The sequence below is a fragment of the Carassius auratus genome, chromosome 26 (assembly GCF_003368295.1).
Source record: "Carassius auratus strain Wakin chromosome 26, ASM336829v1, whole genome shotgun sequence".
NCBI classification, from domain to species: Eukaryota; Metazoa; Chordata; class Actinopteri; order Cypriniformes; family Cyprinidae; genus Carassius; species Carassius auratus.
In genome coordinates this window covers 8267163-8287726 of record NC_039268.1, presented here as the reverse complement: position 1 = coordinate 8287726, position 20564 = coordinate 8267163, and the positions used below count along the sequence as shown (strand labels likewise).

The 20564-nt window shown below is 38.1% G+C and overlaps 1 protein-coding gene across 1 annotated transcript; it reads right to left on the bottom strand.

The window, feature by feature from the left end:
• Positions 1–18311: 18311 nt before the first annotated feature.
• On the bottom strand, positions 18312–20334 carry med28 (mediator complex subunit 28). The gene is made up of 4 exons (XM_026204021.1): positions 20141–20334; positions 19769–19835; positions 19118–19230; positions 18312–18943 (listed from the first exon to the last, which is right to left on the bottom strand). Exons 1-4 carry the CDS (start codon positions 20300–20302, stop codon positions 18746–18748), a joined length of 540 nt encoding a protein of 179 aa, XP_026059806.1. The 5' UTR covers positions 20303–20334; the 3' UTR covers positions 18312–18745.
• Between the last annotated feature and the right edge of the window lie 230 nt (positions 20335–20564).

Below are 20564 nucleotides of genomic sequence, written 5' to 3'. Positions count from 1 at the left end.
GACGGCGAGAGGTGATCTCCCCCTGGGGCCAGGGCGAGGGACTGTGGTTTGACATTCGCCTCTGGTCCGAGATCATCCTCCCCACCAATCACCGTTGCCAACATCACTGATTCCTCCTCATTCCAGTTTTTTTTTTTTGAGGTTGAGGTGATAGATCTGACGTGCCCCATTCCTATAGGACTGTATTACCTCATAATTGAGATCTCTGACTTGTCGTGTGACCTCAAACAGTCCCTGCCACTTAGCCATTAACTTAGAGCTCGACGTTGGGAGTAATACAAGTACTTTCTCTCCAGATGCAAATTTGCGTTATCTAGTTCCCCTGTTATAACTGGCTCTGGCGGTCCAGGGCTTGTAACAAATTCTCCATTGATAACCGCACCAAAGTGTGGAGCTTTGTTCTCAATTCCAGCACATACTGAATTTTGTTTTTGCCCTGAGATGGTCCCTCCTCCCAAGTTTCTCTCTTCTTCTGGCGCCTGTAGAGAAGCTCAAAGGGGGAAAACCCCATGGAGGCTTGTGGGACCTCTCGCACAGCGAATAACAAGGGCTCTAGCCACTTATCTCAATTCTTGGCGTCTTCTTGAACGAATTTACAGATCATGGATTTAAGCTTGCGATTAAATCGTTCGACCAGACCGTCGGTCTGTGGGTGATAGACGCTAGTTCGAATCGATTTAATGCCCAATAATCTGTACAGTTCGAGTAGTGTACGTGACCAAAACGCCGTGCCCTGATCGGTGAGGATCTCTTTTGGAACCCCCACCCGGGAGATTAGACGAAACAGGGTGTCACTCTTAGCAGAAATGCTGCAGAGGGCCACTGCTTCAGGATATCGTGTTACATAGTCAACTATGACTAATGCAAAGCAATGTCCCCGTGCAGAATAAGAATAAGTCTCCCAATTTCGCTTGGTTCCCCTGAAGCAGAACCCAGCGGTTTCATCCAATGCCCCCGGTTGAATCAGGCTTTAATGGATTGATTTTTGTTTACATCCTGAATCCACCAAGGACCACATATGTACCCCCCTTGATACTCACAGGTATTTTGTACTCAACGGCTCACTTTCTTTTAACAGTTCACTTTCTTTTAATGTTTTCTCTGCCTATTACCAATAGTGAGTTGAGCTCTGACAGAGCTCTGAGCCAATGAAAAGAGTTTGCTGATTTGTTCAAGCTAATGTGCTTTGAGCAACTCAGTAACACAGGAACAGATGTGGCCCTGTTCAGTATGTTCAGGGGACACATTAGTGTTGAGCTTCCATGTACTCATAAACATGCTACGGTACTTTAACCAAGTGTTTCTGATTGCCTAGTAATCTTTTGGGGTGAGGAAAATTGACAAAGTGTGTGCTTTCTTATTGAGTTCTTAGTAAAAGACCAGTGATTACTGCCTGATGTTCAATTCATACAATGTTATTGTTTTGGGACATACATAAACACACACAGTCTCTTTTTAGGCAAGGCTCTCAGGCAAACTGACTGACACAGCATCTGCAGCTCAGCTGTTTCCTCTTGCTGTGTATAGTTCCTCGCTTAAAGCCAATCAGAAATCAGTATTCTCCTGTAGCCAAAAATAGTTGTATCTCTTGCAGCCAATTAACGCTCAGTGTCAGATTAATTAACGAAGCACATTCAGAATATACTGCACTGGAAATTAATGGGAAGTGAATTACATATAGTAGAAGCATTTGGCACTACCAAAAGCTAATTTTTTGAGTTATCAACCAAATATTTGAAACACAACTTCTTTAGATTTTTTTTCAGTTTCAGTTTCAGAGTAAAACATGGTTTCATATATATATATTTCATATTAATATATTTCATATAATATTTTGAAACAAGCATTTTTTTTGCACTTTTCATGATAATAAACTTAAACCTCTACAACCGTGTTTAGTTTCACTTTTTATGTTTTTTTCTCCCCACTTAATCTGTCAAGTATCTTCTTTAAAAAGAGACTAAATTTAAGTGTGCGCTCCAAAGCATTAAAGATTTACCACAGTTTAAATTGGAAATGTTAATTCCATGTCTATGCACAAAAAGTGGATACCATGTAATAAATGGATCATAACTATACCAGAAATATAAGTCCCCTAACCATAAATAATATTGCATAAAAATAAATAAATAAAAAATATAGAGCATTAATTTTATTGAGATAAATAAACAACACCAAAGTGTTAATGGGGTACCTCTGGGTTTTGTGCTGGACTCGGACCTCTTCTCGATATACGAAACATAGCTGGGACCAAACATCCAGGTACATTGCTTTTTCTATGTATGCAACACTGGCACACAGCTCTGCTTTTCAATCCAGTTTTACAATCCTAAAGGGAATGCACAGATGAAAGAATACCACCTCCAGCTCAGCCTATCCAAGACAGAGCTCCTCATTTTCCCAGCCAGCTCGGCAATTGATCACAGTTTAGCCAGGCTCATCAAAAGTAACACCATCCAGGATTATGGATCGGGCTAGTGCCTTGGGGCATCAGACTATCAAGGGTCCTAGTCTTAAATTCTGAAAGGTCCAAAGGAAGCAGAGCTATTTGTAAATAGAGCATGAGCTGAACACCTCTGGGCCATTCTGCACAGAAGGCACATTCCTTAACACACAACGGTCCCTGCTCCCCTCAGCATATAATGCAGGACAGGCCTCGGAAACTATTTTTAGTCTAACGTTAGCTACAAAAACATGCATTTTATTTATTTTTCTGTTTCTGTGGTCTCCAACAAACCCAAGACACAAACATGTGCTACACCTTTTACTAGTGAAGTTTACGTGCAAACAAATCATATGATTAATGGCTCAATCTGACTAAATAGCCTTCAAGGAGACTTAGTCCAAATTAAATTTCTATCAGTTTAGAAGGGGTGGTGTACAGACCTGACACAATCCAAACATAATCCAACTATTTTTTCAAATACATTCAAAAAACGTGCAAATGCGCAGTTGTGTGGTGTATCAAACATTACCATATGATTAGCATTTTTCACACATGCATATTTTTAATAACATCTTACAAACTCAGTTTTGCTCAAAATACATTCTGTGCATATGCACACAAATATGTAAATTGCAATGCAAATTTTAAGGTTCATGTAAAGAGAATGATCTGAATCTGAAATCAAATAGGATTCATTAGGACTGACCAAAATGAGTAAAAATAAACATAACTGTCTCTCACTCTCACTCCACTGATTTCGCGTTCCAGCTGATGCTTGTGTACAGAACCGTCCCTGGATAAGCATGCTAAGCAAATTATATTCCCTTCAGAAATCTGCAGTCAGTGAGTCAGTTGTGTGTCATGGCACAAACACAAAGAGAAACAAAATCAATACTGACTAATCACAACATCTGATTTCCTATTTATCTTCAGAAAATGCCAACTTTTTTGTGTGCACCTGGGTTATAATTGTTAATGCAGCTAAAAAAAGCGGTGCATTTTACAAGATTACATGGCCGTGCATGGGGGGTGGCCCGGTGGCTAGAACCACGGACTGTTTGCCCTCATCGGCTGAAGTGCCCCTCTCACCAATCCCTTCATCACCCCAGCTCAAAGCTTTCTTTTACCTCTCCGCTAAAGATAAATTAATTCCGCTAATCTGCTCCATGTTTCCCGCCCACTCCGCTGCATCACTCACAATCTGTGTGCCCCTCTCTGAAGTGGAGACCACAGTCCCCAAAGGTCACTGCATTACCAGGTAGATGCATTACGATCCACATTAGTCATTGGTTGATCCACTGAATTAGTAATTAGTTGGTAGTCTGTTTTTTGTTTTTGTCAGTAATTACTCAGCCTTCTAAAAGTGCTAACAACTTGTACAAAATATCCACGTTCTTTGAATTAGAATGTCTAATCAAATTATTGGACCCGATCTTATCTAATACATTAGATAATACCAAATTTGCTGTTGTTGGGCACAATTTGTAGACAAAAAAAATATAAAAAAACATAAAGACATAAACATAAAAAATGAAAGCCTTCACAAAAACGAAGACAGAGAGAGAGAAAGAGGGAGGGGAGGCTGCTAAAGGCAGTTCAACATTGCAAACATGAATACAAAGCTCCAGCATCCCAGCAGGTAAATCATCATATAGAATATTTAGCAGTTTGTCAAACTTTAGTTCTTGTAATTAAATGTATTTCCCATTATAATCACTTGTCTTGATACTAGTAATCTATAACATAATCTTTTATTAAAACCAATTTAATAATAGGCCTATAAATAGTTTAAATACTATAATGTTCTAAATTTGTTGTTTATAAGAAAATAATATTTATTTATGCTGTAAAATATACATTTTACTTATGTGGTCCTCAAGATAAGAGAAAATGACACTGAAGTACAATGAAAGTATCTATCCTATCCTATCCAAATGATAGTATTCCTTATCAAAATTATCAAAATGTATCTATGACAAAGGATTAAAGAAATGAGAAAAGCAAACTGAGCGGGAAGACAGCGGAGTGGATATGTTGAAAGGTGAACTTCATGAATGCATGATTTGTGGACAAGTCCTTCCTGCAAAGGATATGATCCAGCACTTAAAGAAGCACATTTAACTATCCCTAATATGTAGTACACCAGGAGAAAGAGTACGATCTGGCAAACACTGAGAAGAAATGACTCAAATGGAGTTGCAATTGTATCAAAAGTAAATTAATATTTTCAACCAATAAATCCATACAGATTACTTTGAAATTTTGACAACGTAGCCTACTAAATATAAATTTGTTGCAAACACATGTTTTTTTTTAATTAAATATATGTTATATTGAGTAATCTTTACAAGGCTTTTTAGATGTTGCCTTTTCGAGATAATATTTAAGCAAAATTTACTTACTGTATAAGACTAACAGGTGGATTTTTCTCAGATAAAAGATCTCTGGCATGAATGTGCTTTACAGTAAATATATATGACTAAGATTTTGATCTGACAAAGAAATGTATCTATTTTGTGATGATAGCATAGCCTACTGAAACCATGGAACATCTGTTTTTTTTTCACTGTACAGTATATATGTGGATGCTTTATGGTCTGATATTCATCATGGCTGGCTTTACCCAAAGGTACCTTGTCTAATAAATTCAAAATGTAGTATCTTTCTGTTGTCTTACACTGTCTCACTTCTGTCTCAGTACTTAAATAGTTTTCTGTGTCCATTCAACATCCAAATGCCTAATAAAGAATAACCTACATTATTAACTGTAATAGCTGCACTGGGATACAATAGGTAGTCTCTTCATTATCTCATCTAATTCAATATCTTAATAGCTAATCCCATCAATTAATCAATAATCAACTTAAATGACAAAGTGACTACCTCTGTTCCCTCATCAGGACTTTTCATCAGGGCTTTCAATAGAGAGACAGAAACCGCAGGTTTCGATAGTCAATATTTTATTTGGTGTTTCAAAGATTAACAAAAGTAAACAATGGCAATGAAATTACAAGCTATCTGACAGTGTATGCAATAACACCAAATCACACTGAAAATGTCATATTCGGAAATAAAGAGGTACTAAAATCAAGTATTGAATTCTATACCAATTTTATTCACTCACCCCTGCTGACAAGCATACATTTTCTGAACAAGGCCGCAATCTGCAAAATTATTTGCGTATCCACAATCACAAATTTGAGCTAATGAATGCAGCACTTTTGCACAATTAATGTTAGAGAAGGGGTGTTGACAAGCTCAAATATAAAACAGAATTAATCTAGGATTATCAGTGTCTTTGCTGTTAATGTGTAAAAATATATGTTGGCTTGCAGAAGTCTGTGAAATCTGTTTGATATTGGATAATCAGAACGCGACTGTTGAGAGCAGTGGTGCCCTCTAGTGGTGGTGATTATGCACAGATAATGCTGGTGAAAGGCAAGCAAAGCTTTAACATTTAGGGAAGGCAATTCTTTCCAGAAACGCTTTTGTTAAACTGGTTGAAAATCTCATCACATTTTGATTAATAATTACAGGAGGTCTAAATATAACCCTTAATGGGATATCATAATTTATTAATGACACACGCTATATTAATGTCCACGCAACAAAATTTTATTGTAATTATGTCAAATGACATCCCCTTCAACCAGTAATTGTTCTGTTGTTGTTGTTGTTGTTGTTGTTGTTGTTGTTTTTAGCTACAGTCTGTGCTTCACATGTTTTGGTAACAAAGTAGTAAAGGAGACATAAGCACATCCCTTACCACAAAGTGGGAGCTATACTTCAAATTTATTTTAAGTATACTTAAGTAAAGTACAAGTCTACTTTATGTAGTACGTATACAGATATCAGTGTACTAGTAGTATACTTGTAAGTGTAGTATTTCAATACTCCTTGGGACTAAATAGGCCCACTTTCTAGTATAGAAAGTATAACAGTAGACTTTGAGAGCACAACAAGTTTAGATCAATATTTGTAGCTGCACCTATAATAAAAGTAAATTTATAAGTATAAAACATGTAGTAGCATTTTAAGTACACTTTGTATAGTCTCAGTAAACTACAAGTTCAGTAGTTTTATACTGCAAGTCCTCATAAGTTTCTTTAAGTGAACATTACATCATACTTACATCATACATCATACTTTACTTTATTACAATTATACTACTATGTCCCTATTTAGGTATTAGTTTGTATATATTTAATTATAAGACTGAACACACAAAAATATGTACCCCTAACAAGTATTGAGCATATATATATATATATAATACTTTTATGATATTTCATTGAGTATATATATATATATATATATATATATATAAAAAACATTTTTAGTGAATACAATAAGCCAAATTTACATTTATTAAATACACAAGTTTCACAATTTGAATTACTGAAAAAAATTAACTTTTCATGACATTCTAATTTATAGAGAATCACCTGTATTTAGACTTTTTTCTAAGTATAAGTCAAGTATACTTAAATGCAATTTTAACTATATTTCTGAGAAGTTCATAAAGCCCATTTCTGAAAGTATACTTTCCTTTTTTTGTGTGTGTTTAAAAGAAGTATACTAAAAGCACACTTGAATAAGCTTCTTTTTCATAAGGGATGTTAGGTCACATGCTCTTCAGGCTCCATAGTGAGAAAATAGATAGAAAATATACATAAATTGAAAATATAAATTGAAGAAAAATATAATTGTACATCCACATGTGTTTTCTGGATATGTTTTACATTTTTAATGCACTTTTATAAAAACAGTAACTCTGAAATAAAAATCTGAGCGTCATACATAACTGACAAGTACTATTATGGGATGCATATTTGGTGTAGCTGGCACTATTGACCAGCATTGGCAGGCAGGGTAATAGCCCTTATGCATGTGTTTTAGGTCCATTTTTGTAAGATCAAGAGACAAATCTCTACTTATTTCATAAAGTATTGATGATAGAGATAGGAGTGCATCAGTAATGTAGTAGAAAAGGAGTTGTTGAGGACCAATGAGGATAGAAGCAATGAGGGTGAGGGCAGTGATTAAGAATAGGTTGTTGTAGAAGTTAAGCATTCTGGGCACATTATTGTATGTTTGAATGGGGTAAGGAAAATAATCTCATTTCAAATAGAAAACAAGATTATGTTGCTTGCCCCATTGGCAGATTTTTTTGCTTGTTTCAGGCAAAAAAAAAAACAAGAAAATAATTTTTACTATTTTTACAGAGTTTTAAGATATTTTGACTCTTGAGAGCCTCATTGACCTGGCAGTGCAGCTGGATAATCGTCTGAGGGAGAGGAATTTGAGTCGACGGTCTGTTCTTACACCCCCTGTCACTTCCCTTCCCACAGAGAAGTTACCTCCATTCCAAGGATTTCCCGAACCTATGCAGTTGGGGGGTACTCGGATCTCCCCATCAGAACGTGATCGGCACATAAGGGAGTAGTGTTGCCTATACTGTGGAATGCCTGGACATTTCCGTTCTGCCTGCCCAGAGCTCTCGGGAAACGCTCGGTCCCGTACAGGCAAGGAAGGACTGTAACGGGAATTACTCACATTGCCCCACCTTCCAATTCAGGATTGTTTCTCCCCATCACACTCACTTGGGGAAATCATAATCATCAACTCAAAGCCTTGGTGGACTCAGGTGTAGCCGGGAACTTTATGGACCTCTCTCTTGCTAGAAATCTCCAGATCCCCTCTGAATCACTCGCAACCCCAATGGAAGGCCTCTGGGTCCAGGCAAAGTAACACTTCTTACCTCTCTCCTTCGCCTCTCTGTTCGCCAACACCAGGAGGAGTTGTGTTTTCATCTGATACAGTCTCCAGAATTCCCAGTTATCCTTGGTCACCCCTGGCTTCTTCACCATAACACTCATCTTTACTGGTCCACTGGCACTGTCCTCATTTGGGGTCCCACTTGTCATGTTACCTGTTTTGTCCAGAGATCCCCTGACCCTATTCTCAAGTCTCAAGATCCCCTAGACCTTTCTCAAGTCCCCTCCCAGTACCATGACCTCAAGGCATTCTTCAATAAAAAGAAAGCCACCTCTTTACCACCACACCGTCCCTATGACTGCGCCATTGACCTGCTTCCAGGTACCTGTCCCCCCAGAGGCCACATCTTTTCCTTGTCTTCTCCCGAGCGTGCTGCCATGGACAACTACATTGAGGAGGCCCTCACAGCAGGGATTATTCGTCGGTCCACATCTCCGGCTGGAGCTGTTTTTTTCTTTGTGGGAAAAAAGGATGGGGGTCTTCGGCCCTGCATAGATTACAGAGGCTTCAACAAAATCACCATCCATAATCATTATCCATTGCCTCTTATGGCTACAGCCTTTGAGTTACTGCAAGGAGCTTCCATATTTACCAAACTTGACTTGCACAACGCTTACCATCTTGTACGCATTAGACAAGGGGATGAGTGGAAGACCGCATTTAACACGCCCACTGGGCACTATGAGTACCTAGTTATGCCCTTTGGCCTCACCAATGCTCCTGCAGTTTTCCAGGCTCTGATTAATGATGTCCTTCGAGACATGCTCAATCAGTTTGTATTCGTCTCCTTGGACAATATTCTAATTTTTTCAAGTTCCCTCAATGAACACATGGGACATGTCAGGAAAGTTCTCCAACGCCTCCTTGATAATCACCTTTTTGTGAAACCTGAAAAGTGTGAATTCCATGTGACCCAAGTACAGTTCCTGGGATTCATCATTAAGCCTGGCCATATTTAAATGGATATCCAGAAAGTTCAAGCAGTCACGGATTGGCCCACTCCTGTGTCAGTGAAAGAGGTGCAACGATTCCTTGGCTTCGCCAACTTTTACCGCAAATTCATTTTGAACTTCAGCTCTGTGGTGGCTCCCCTATCAGCTCTCACTAAACGGAATAATGCTGGGTTTTGTTGGAGCCCTGAAGCAGAGTCAGCCTTCAATGAACTCAAACTCCGCTTTACATCAGCACCCATTCTTAATCTCCCGGACCCAGACAAACACTTTGTGGTAGAGGTGGATGCTTCGGATGTGGGTGTTGGAGCAGTGCTTTCCCAGAGGGGGGAGGATAACCGACTTCATCCCTGTGCATTCCTTTCACACCGTCTTACACCTACAGAAAGGAATTACCATGTGGGAGACCGTGAGTTACTGGCTGTTAAACTGGCACTTGAAGAGTGGCGACATTGGCTTGAGGGGGCCAAACACCCATTTCAAGTACTCACCGACCACAAGAATCTAGAGTACATTCAGCAGGCCAAGCGACTCAACCCTCATCAGGCACGCTGGTCTCTATTTTTCAACCGGTTTCAGTTCCTCCTGTCCTACCGCCCCGGTTAGAAAAATCTTAAACCTGATGCCCTGTCTCGAGTATACGCAAGCAGTAACCAAGAAGATCCTATCACACCCATTATCCAAAGCTCCAAGATAGTGGCCCCTGTAAGTTGGGAACTTGAAAATACAGTAAGACAAGCCCAGGCCCGGGAACCAGACCCAGGAGGAGGGCCAGACAACCGCTCATTTGCCCCTAAAGCTGTTCGCTCACAGGTTCTTCAGTGGGGTCACTCCTCTCGCCTGACCTGCCATCCAGGTACCACTCGCACCCTTGAATTTCCTCCATAGACATTTTTGGTGGCCGACCATCAATGAGGATACCAAGACCTTTGTTAACACCTGTCCCATATGCAATCAGGGGAAGGTCTCCCTTCGTTCACCTCAAGGGTTGCTCCATCCTCTCTCTATACCTCAAAGACCTTGGTCTCACCTCTCCATGGATTTCATTACCGGACTCCCGCCGTCCCAAGGTAACACCATCATTATGGTTGTTGTTGACAGATTTTCTAAGGCTGGCAGATTCATTCCTTTGCCCAAATTGCCCACTGCTAAAGAGACTGCAGAGTTGATCATTAACCATGTTTTCTGAGTTTTTGGCATCCCACAGGACATTGTTTCTGATCGAGGCCATCAGTTCTGCTCTCGGTTCTGGCAGGCATTCTGTCAACTTTTGGGGGCAAGTGTGAGCTTATCTTCTGGATTCCATCCTGAGTCCAATGGCCAAACTGAGAGGTTGAACCAGGATCTGGAAACTACTCTGAGGTGCATGGCTACCAACAACCCATCTTCTTGGTCATCCTTCATTATGTGGGCGGAGTACGCCCACAACACTCTACGCTCCTCGGCCACAGGCATGTCTCCCTTTGAATGTCAGTTTGGTTATGCCCCTCCACTGTTCCCGGACCAAGAAGTTGAAGTTGGAATTCCCTCCGCTCAACAGTTCATCCGACGTTGTCATTTGACCTGGAAGAAGGCTCGGCACAAGCTTCTTAGAGTCTCTCAGCAGTACCAGCGACAGGCTAACTGTAGGCGCAGACCTGCCCCCACTCTGCGTCCTGGACAAAGAGTTTGGCTCTCCACAAAGAACCTACCCTTACGAGTAGAGTCCCGCAAACTTTCAAGATTGCAAGGAAAGTTAACCCTGTTACCTACCGATTATACTTACCTAAGTCCTTAAAGATTAATCCCACATTTCATTTTTCCCTTCTAAAACCTGTTTTGTCTTCACCTTTTGCTCCGGCAGGTAAACCTCCCCCTCCTCCCCGCATCATTGGAGGCCAACCAGCTTACACAGTCCACCGAATACTGGATTCCCATTAGGTGTGAGGATCACTTCAGTATCTTGTGGACTGGGAAGGCTATGGCCCGGAGGAGCGCTCATGGGTTCCTGCCAGAGACATCTTGGACCCCAAGTTGATTCGGGACTTTCATGCTCATAAACCTGATCGTCCTGGGAGGAACGTCAGGAGCCGTTCCTAGAGGGGGGAGGAGGGGTGGGTCCTGTCAGTGTTTTGCTTGTTATGTTCTGTTTTGACCTCTAGGGGTCCTCATGATGCTCTCATGACCAGCTTACTCTGCTTGTAATAAGTGTTATTAGAGTCACCTGTGTCTCGTTCAGCTGTGTGTATTTAAGTAACTTTGTCTCATAGCTTCTTTGCTTGGTGTTTAGTTGTTCTGAGCCAGTTGCCTGAGCCAAGTGTTCTCTGTATCTGGGATGTTTTTTAGTTTTTCTCTTGACTGTGGATTATTCCTTCTCTAGTATTTTTGTGGACCTTCTCTTGTGGAGTTTTTGCTTCAAGATCTTTTTGAATTTTTGAATTATTTCTTGTGGAATTCCCATTTTGACAGTTTTTGTTTTTGAGAAATGCTTTTGCTGTTTTTTGCTCCAACTGTGGATTTTTTGTTGCTTGAACTTTTATTAAAGTTTTTTCTCTGCATCTCAACTTCTCCAAAGTGCGTCTTACTGTTGGGTTCACCATTCTCAAATGGCTCAAGGACTGTGAGTCTGACTCTCACGCCCGAGTTCTAGTCCCGGCTCTGACAGAATCAGAATTAGAATCAGAATGAGCTTTATTGCCAGGTATGTTTACACATACGAGGAATTTGTTTTCGTGACAGAAGCTCCGCAGTACAACAGAATGACAGCGAAAGAACATAAAACACATAATAAAAGAATAAAAAATACAAAAAAATACAAATAAGTAGATTTACAATCATCACACCATTATTATATGGAACCTGGTTAACTTCGTATTTCGTTAAAATATCCTGGTAATAGTTCCTCCACAATTTAACAATATTCTCGGCCCCAGTGACCCCATTAATTAGAGGTCTTCACGGGTCAAAAAATTTGTGCATGAATCCGAAAGAGACCCGTAATGTATTACACCGAACCGACTCAAGCATAATAACTTTGACTATTTGCCCTTTTGAACTATAATAAGGATTGCTCGTTCAGTGCCATGTCCGCTGACTTAATTTATTTACTATCATCTCTGTGCTCTCTGCTCTGCGTCGAGTCTGAATCTGACAACTAAAACTTTACGATTAAACGGTTCCTTTTTATTATTATAAAAATGGGAGAAATTATAAAGCGCGGTTTTAACACAATTTGAGAATCATAGAAAACATTAATGTGACAGTTTACCTCAGAACACAAGCAGTGTCTGATCACGGCCGGGTGTTCTCCGAGTCCGATGACTCAGATCGCACGGGTATTACACACAATGTTAAACAGACCCAGGACCTGAAGTAATAGATTCGGACCCGACCCAGACACGGCTGATCATTAAAAAATAAAAAAGAAACCTGAACTCGTACGGGTCCCGGGTCGACAGGTCTCGGGTGCACTGTGAAGACCTCTACCATCAATAATAACTGGCAACTGTTCTTTACTATTAACCTTCACTTCTTTTCAAAATTTTATTATGCTAAATTTTCCTGGCCATTGAATTTGATCTCATGGTCGCCTCATTTCTTTTAATAAACTGAACGGCACTTTGGTCTGTTTCTTTCTCTCATATTCTGGACTAAACCTTGCTTTACCTGTTAATACCCCATTTTTAATCTCTAGCCTTCAAATGCAATTCAGACACAAAATCATTTAATCTAGGAATTATTCATGTCCTGGGAATGTTTTCAGCAGCAAATTTTATTTTACTTCTCAGAATGTTCTGTTAAAAGGTAGGATAACATTATCTAAAAAACATTCTAAAATATTATTGATAACATTATTAGAACATTATAGTCTAACATTCCTATAAAGCTTCCCACCACACTAGATGTGGACTTACATTGCTCAGAAGTCAAATTTTGGTTGAAAGTGAAATCCCAACCTTTGTTTGATGTCAAGCTCCAGCATAAATAACTCTAGATTCTGTATGATGCACCCAGAATACATTGCAGCATGCTACCATTGTTGAGATTCATACACTGATTCTTGGTGTGTGTGTGATAAACGTTTTTTGTTTTACTCCTTGAAATTATCTGATTAAAATTCTGCAGGATCTTGGTCTTTAGAACCAATGAATTGCCATGATAAATAATGTGCAACTAATAGTGTATATTAGTTTAGATGAAATCAGACAATTAGTTTGCTATGTGATGATATTTATAATCATAATCATCAGCAAGCAACCAGTATAATTTAATGTTCTCTTTTTGTTTTTACCATAACAAACATAGTTACAACAGCTATAGAAAAGAAAAATCAAAAAGTCAAGAGTCATATTGTACAGACACTTATCACCATAATGGTGACATAAAACCAAACTATTACTTTAAAAAAAGACATCAATGTCTAAACCACTGTCAATCTCAATAAGACCTTTTTGTAAATGTTTGACAGAAATAAAGTCAATCTGGTTTATAAGTGAAGTTGGACTTTTTTGAGTTATTTAATGAAGTTAGCAACATTTGAGCAACATTTGAGTCCACATCCAATGTCGAATGGAAGGTTTTATGCTTAAATCTTAATTAGAACCTTGACCTTGAGGAAAATATTCTGGGGACTAAAATAAAACTTGCTGCTGAAAATATTACCAGAACATATGTAATGTTCTCTCTGCATTCTTAGAACAATAACATTCCTAGCTTTACAGCCCTTAGATAACAATTTTTAGCTACCTTTTTATATTCATGATACAAAAGTTACATGTATTTTATCACACAATTTACTCATTATCTGCATTTTAATTGTAACAACAGCCACAGACCAGATTATTTGATATAGTATATTACAATCAGGGTCTAAGATCTGAACTGAAATTAAATAGACCAATCAGGTTAAGGGTGGTTAATAATGGAATATTTGTGGTTGCCTTATATTTCTTTTCAAACTGCTTGCTGTACCTTTAATATATATATATATATATATATATATATATATATATATATATATATATATATATATATATATATAGGTCTCTGAGCTGAGTCTTATCTCTTAATGCGCACTACTGGCTATTGTTGCTGTAATGGCACTGAGCACATTCATGAACCTGTAAAATGTTTTAAACTTTTCAATTAAGTTTTTGAAATTGTCTTGATCTGGTACACACACACACACACACAGAGAGAGAGAGAGAGAGAGAGAGAGAGAGAGACGCTGATTTTTTGCTGTTGATATTAGGTTTGGCTGGTTTGATATATGTGCCCTGACATTTTCCAAACAAAGCTTTTTAGTACTGTTTCCAGTACTGAACTCCTGTGGAGCTGGTCTTTGTTTTTTAGCAATTTCATGTGATGTTACATTTAAGTGCCATTATTTTAAATAATGACTGTTCTCTTTTTTCATCACCTTTTTCATTATGTTTACAGTGCTATTTTTTTCTTTGTGAAGACTGATGTTCAAAGATCTGTCACATCTGAAGAAACACCATGGGCCCTATCTTGCACCCAGCGCAATTGACTTTGTACACCGACGCATGTGTCATTCCTATTTTGCACCTGCGCAAAGCGCGCTTTTCCCTCCACAGAAGCACGTCGCTAAACTAGTGAATGAATTTGCGCTCCCTGGGCGGTTCAGCGCAAAAAAGGAGGCGTGTTCCGGCGCAAACAATCCCTGGTGCTATTTTGTTGTTCCATTAAACAATTGCGCCACTGACCAGAAAAAACCTAGTCTAAAGTCAGTGGCGCGTTGCGCGTTGTTCATTATGCTATTTTAAGGGCGCATGCTTGACCATAATGTATAGCGTGCACAACGCGCATACACTTTGCTCATGTAATCTACAGATGCAACAGTTATTTTTGCAAATCATAAATTGTTACACTATGAAAATATTAACACATGAGATGACGGAAATCATTGTGGTGTGCCACGAAGATGTGAAAAAATAGGCATAAATCTAGCTTACAAATTATTCAGGCTAATTGTAGTAATTAAGGATCAGACCTGTTTGAGGTCATATATGTATATAAGGACATCTGACAAATTGGTTTGTCCGTCAAGAAACAGGAAAAAAAATCGATGAAACAATTGTGGCTATTTCCTCCCACGCCTGTTTAACCGACGCTATTTTGGGTGGGTTTCTCCCATCCCCATATAACACAACTTCTCTGTCTTTCACTGCTCTTACAAGAACATCAGTCTCCTCGGCTGTGAACCGCTCCTGGCGTGCGCCTGGTAAATACGCAATAATAATAGCAATCCATAATGGAACTTGCGCAACTGCTTTTAAAGGGAATGTTGGATGACGCTCTGATTGGTTTATTTCACGTTACGCCCAAACCACACCTATGAATAATGAAGCTACTTCAGACCAACCCACTTTAGATTTGCGCCGGGCGCAAGAGCCATTTATCCCGCCGGGAAAATAGCAACAGCGCCGAGACCCGCCCACAAACTTACTTGCGCTTCGCGCTTTGACACTTGCGTTTCAGATCGTTAAAATAGGGCCCCATAACTAATAGACCATGCATGTTGACACATTTAAAAATTGTGATAATAAAGTAATTTTTTTATGGAGCCCTTAAGGGATGGAAAAAAAATCATTAATTTATTATTATTTCAATGCTTTTGTGTTCCCCTGAAAAACGTGAAAGTGCTTGCACATAAAACTGTTCTTTGTGAGTTTAAAGTTAAATTATTTTTACGTTCCCCAGAGAACATAATATTTTTTCATCACCGTGTGTCACCATGACACTCTGTACATCTTTGTTTAATATTTCTAATAATAATAATCCTAAGCATCAAAAATAACTTATTTTTTTTAATGAGTAAATGATTCTGTACTAATTGTATATAGTATCAGCCTCAGACCACAATAAAACTTGGCGCTTCATCTATGCATGATTCTCTCCTGACTTAGACTAGATTAATTATTCACAAATAGAAAATATAACAAAATTTATATTTATATTTTAGCTGGAAGCAATAGTTAATAAATGTAAAATGTCTTGATGGATTTGTTTCTTACAAACACACAGCTGTTACGTCTTGAGACATAGAGTGTGTGTGTGTGTGTGTGTCTTGCTTTGCTGGTCCCCTCTTTCTCTCTCTTTCACAGGATTGGATCCTACCAAAGTGATCTCCAGATCTGATTGGTGCAAATGGGACCAAGGAGCAGCAATAAAAGGATCTGCTGTGCCTGAGGAGGGAGCTCTGCTCATCTTGTGATTTCCTGTTGTTCCATTGTACATGTGCTGTTGTGTGTGTTTGCTACAGTGTGTTGATGCCCTTAGCTTGCCTGGTGATCTGCCTATTGTGTGCAGTGTGGATTTTGAGGTGATAAGGTGTTGTCAAACTCATTTTTTTCCATTTTGTATATTGTATAAGTTTTGTAAATACTCTTTTTCTACACTTCGAAGCTGTAGGGGGTCAGTGCCATTTTCTTTTGCAAATATTATTTTCTCCTGTTTTTCATTAGATGGGGAGTTAGGGTAGCATATTGTATTTTTATTTAGTATTTCTTTTGTTAGGAAATTTAGTATCTTCTGTAAGGAGCTTACTTGGTGTTTGTTTGTTGTTTTGGTCTTTGCTCACCCCTGAAGTTGTGCTTTTACTTTGTGGTTCTGTAAATAAATGTACAAAAGATCTTTGATTGATCTTCATCATGTTAATTGATGGACTGGAGTCATGTGGATTACTTGTATATTATTGTGATATTTTTATCAACTATTTAGACTCATTCTGATGGCACCCATTCACTGCAAGGCATGTTGACTGAACTGTTCCTGTAATTTGCATTTCCTTTAGAATGACAATTTTTCTTCCACACACTTCTGCATACTTGATGTAATGTTGTGTAGAAGTTTTTTGTTTGTTTGTAAGATTCCTTACTGGCATCATGTGGGTTGTAGCCACATGCTGCTGGTTCCTGGCCAACCACTACCTCCATGCTGTAATGACCTTCCCTATTATCACAACCATTTTTGCATTATTGACACTGTTTTCCTAATGAATGTTGTTCAGTTGCTTTGACATTGCTTTGCAATGTATTTTGTTTAAAGCGCTATATAAATAAAGGTGAATTGACTTGACTTGACAACCGTGAATTACAGATTTCAAAAGAGAGCACATCTTTTTGTATTTTTTGGTTAAGATTTTTTTCAGATAATGTGCGTTTGGTTCATTCCAGATTCCTGGATTGATTGCTGCTCTTTGGGGTGTTGTATGGTGTATGAGTTCTGTTCCCGCTGTCTATTGCATTTATCTTTTTGCATTGAACTCTTCATCTCCTCCTCTCTCTGCCTCAGGGTTGGTGAAATTAGATTGTCCTCGTCGTTGCTTTCGTTCTTGTTTTATCTGGGGCATTATTGACTGCATTCTCAAAGGTTTAAACCTTTTTTAGACATGAGCAAAAAGGCAGAGAAAAATCTTAGGCTGAGCGTTTTGACATTTTAAGTTTATCTTTTAAATCACTGTTTTTTTGGGGGGGGTTGTGTACATATAAGATACTTAAAATGTTACAGCAATATCAGCACATAGTTAAATGTTTATTTATTTTTGTTTGTTTGTTTTTTATCTAGGAACACAGTTCACATTATTATTGTTGTATTCACAATTAACTTTTTTTGTGTTCACACTATATAATGGATCTCATTTCACTGTATATTTGCACATGTAATGGTTATTGTTTTTTATATTGAAACAGCTGCACAGTATAAAAGCAAGAATAGTATGTAATGCATAAAGACAATAAAGCATATTTTGAAACCAATTAAAACTTTATATTTTTTTTCAATTACAATTGTACATATTTTCACTTCAAATTCATTTTTCATTTATTTCCAGTTATTCTCAATGGTGACCATCAGTACTGTAAGATAATTTAATTTTATTGCACATTACATTTAAATAATGTAATGCAATCGTTATAAAAATTTACATTTTTGGATTGCTAATGGATTGTTTTATTGCTGCCAAACTGTGTCAGAGGCCTTTGTTTTGTTTTGTTTTGTTTTTTTTGGGGGGGTTGGGGTTACCCCTATTATTAATAGTTGGAGAATAATTGAAAAATGTTGCATATATTTCCTGTTATAAAGGGAAAAAGTAAAGCACATAGTAGAGAAAGAAAATAATGTAAGTGAACACACAATTTTCAGTAATGACAAAGCATGTTTATTTGAAACTTAACAAAAGATATTTCAACAAAATATGAACATTGGTGGGGGGATCTCCAACTTAATTCTCTCTAACTAAAGCCATTTCTGGTCATTTCAGCTGTAAGAATGTCTGTGTTTGTAATATTAAAAAAGTGATTAACTTGCCATCAATTTTCAAACAAATTTAGTTTTAAGTATTCTGATGACTAAATGTCTAAGACCCTCGAGTTCTTCAGAATGACCTACAAACTCCTCATGAGAGAGAAGTGGCAGTAACGTCCTTTAGCACATCATGGATGTACATAACATGAAAAAAACATCACTAACAAGAGTCCACAACAAAGGCTTATTGTAAGATTTGCTAGGCTTAGAGACAGTGTGGCCCGGGAACACAGTCTGGATAGGGTTCTGGATCTCTGTTCATGCTTCAGTTTGGTTTCAAGGGTGCAGGAATGTTAGCTGAGGCCTGTTCCAGGAAGGCCAGTGGACCCTGCGGCAGTTCTGTGGGCTTCTTATGCTGGACATTGATGTCTTCCAACACCTGCTGCCAATGATGGATCTTGCTTAGATGTTTCTGAATCAGAATTTCTTTCCTCTGGAGTTCATTCTTCAGTTCTGACGCATCCTGAAACACCGAACAGCACATACAGTTTAGACTACAGTATACTGTATGTTTCAAATATTATAATGGCACTGTAAGAGTTATAAAATGTTCATGAAGGTGGTATTGATTTAGATAATGTATGGATGGATTTTAACCAATTTTACGGAGTATTTAAAAACAAAAATATCTGTTTACCTCTTTTTCCACCTGTTCTGGTTTCTGTACAGACAGCTGCAGTCTTTTCTGAAGGAAGAAACATTCAGTCTGTCTGGCTACATCCAGAAACTTCTGTATACACTGATCAACCCCTTAAAATACATAACATGCAAGACGAAGGTAAGAAAATTACAAGTAAAGCCACTTTTACATGCAATGGTCAATTTCAATATTTTAGGCTATTTTACTTTTATAAAATCTCTTTCAGATTACACTTTATTTTATTTTTTTTCTTTAGATTTAAATTACAGCACTTTAAAGAAAACTTAATCAAAACTAGTTTTGTCTCATGTACTACGCTAGAAACCTCCACTTCAGTAGCATTCCCATATACCAACTTCCCTGGTTTATTCCTATCTATACTCTTAAGGTTTTAACAAAGGAATTTGTTTGTACATTATTAGCCTCATTTATAGAACATTCTACTAGTAAAACATTTTTTTTTTTTTTCTGATAAGAAAATTTATAAAAACCTTTGATTCCAATAAATCAACAAAATGAATTTTGTAATACCACGGTATTGATATTGCATTACTGTAATATCACTACAGTAATAGCATGATATTTTTTTAAGCACTTTAGAGTATATCTATCTGATATCACAGCATGAGGACACAGCTGGGAAATTACCAGTCCTGATTTCTTCCTGGTCTGTTCCATTCACATAGTCTTGACTGACCAGAGATGCAAAACACGCCTGTGGTAATCAAAAACAGTAAAATACGGATTACATGACAAAATCTAGAATAACAACACACCTGATCACACACACTAAAATATAAAAGAATAACAACTTCACTGACAAATTATTGGACACCTTTTCAATTGTGAACAATTAATTTCTACTGCATGCATAACGGATGCGCTTATATATATATATATATATATATATATATATATATATATATATATTCAAATTAAATATAAAAAGAGATCAGTGCGTGTAAATTCAGTAGAAACCGTCGCTCTTGTGAGCCGCAGCAGTTTTATCGATCTGCTCACCTCGAAAGAAGCTTCCAGCTCATCTACTAAAGTGTTATTTGCCCCTCTGTTACCAGGAGGACCTGTGAGAAGTCCTGGCTGACTTGGACCCCCAGGACCAGTAGGTGGGTGAGATCCAGGAGGCTGCTGACCGGGGAACATACCGCCCATGGACGACGCCATTTTTCCACTAACAAGTTAACAACAACTCTTTCTCGCGTACGTCAAAAGACGTCCCAGTCTATTGAAGATGTAAGCTATCGCCACCTAGTGCACAGGATGGGCAATGCAATTCATTTATGCCATGCCTGTTTATGTTTTTTATAACTAAACAAATAAATGTCATTAGCTTTGATATTTACACCACACAGTGCTACACATCACAAGTCTCAATCACAATCACGTTTCATCTAATCTATTATTAAACTTTGATCAGGGCAAAATT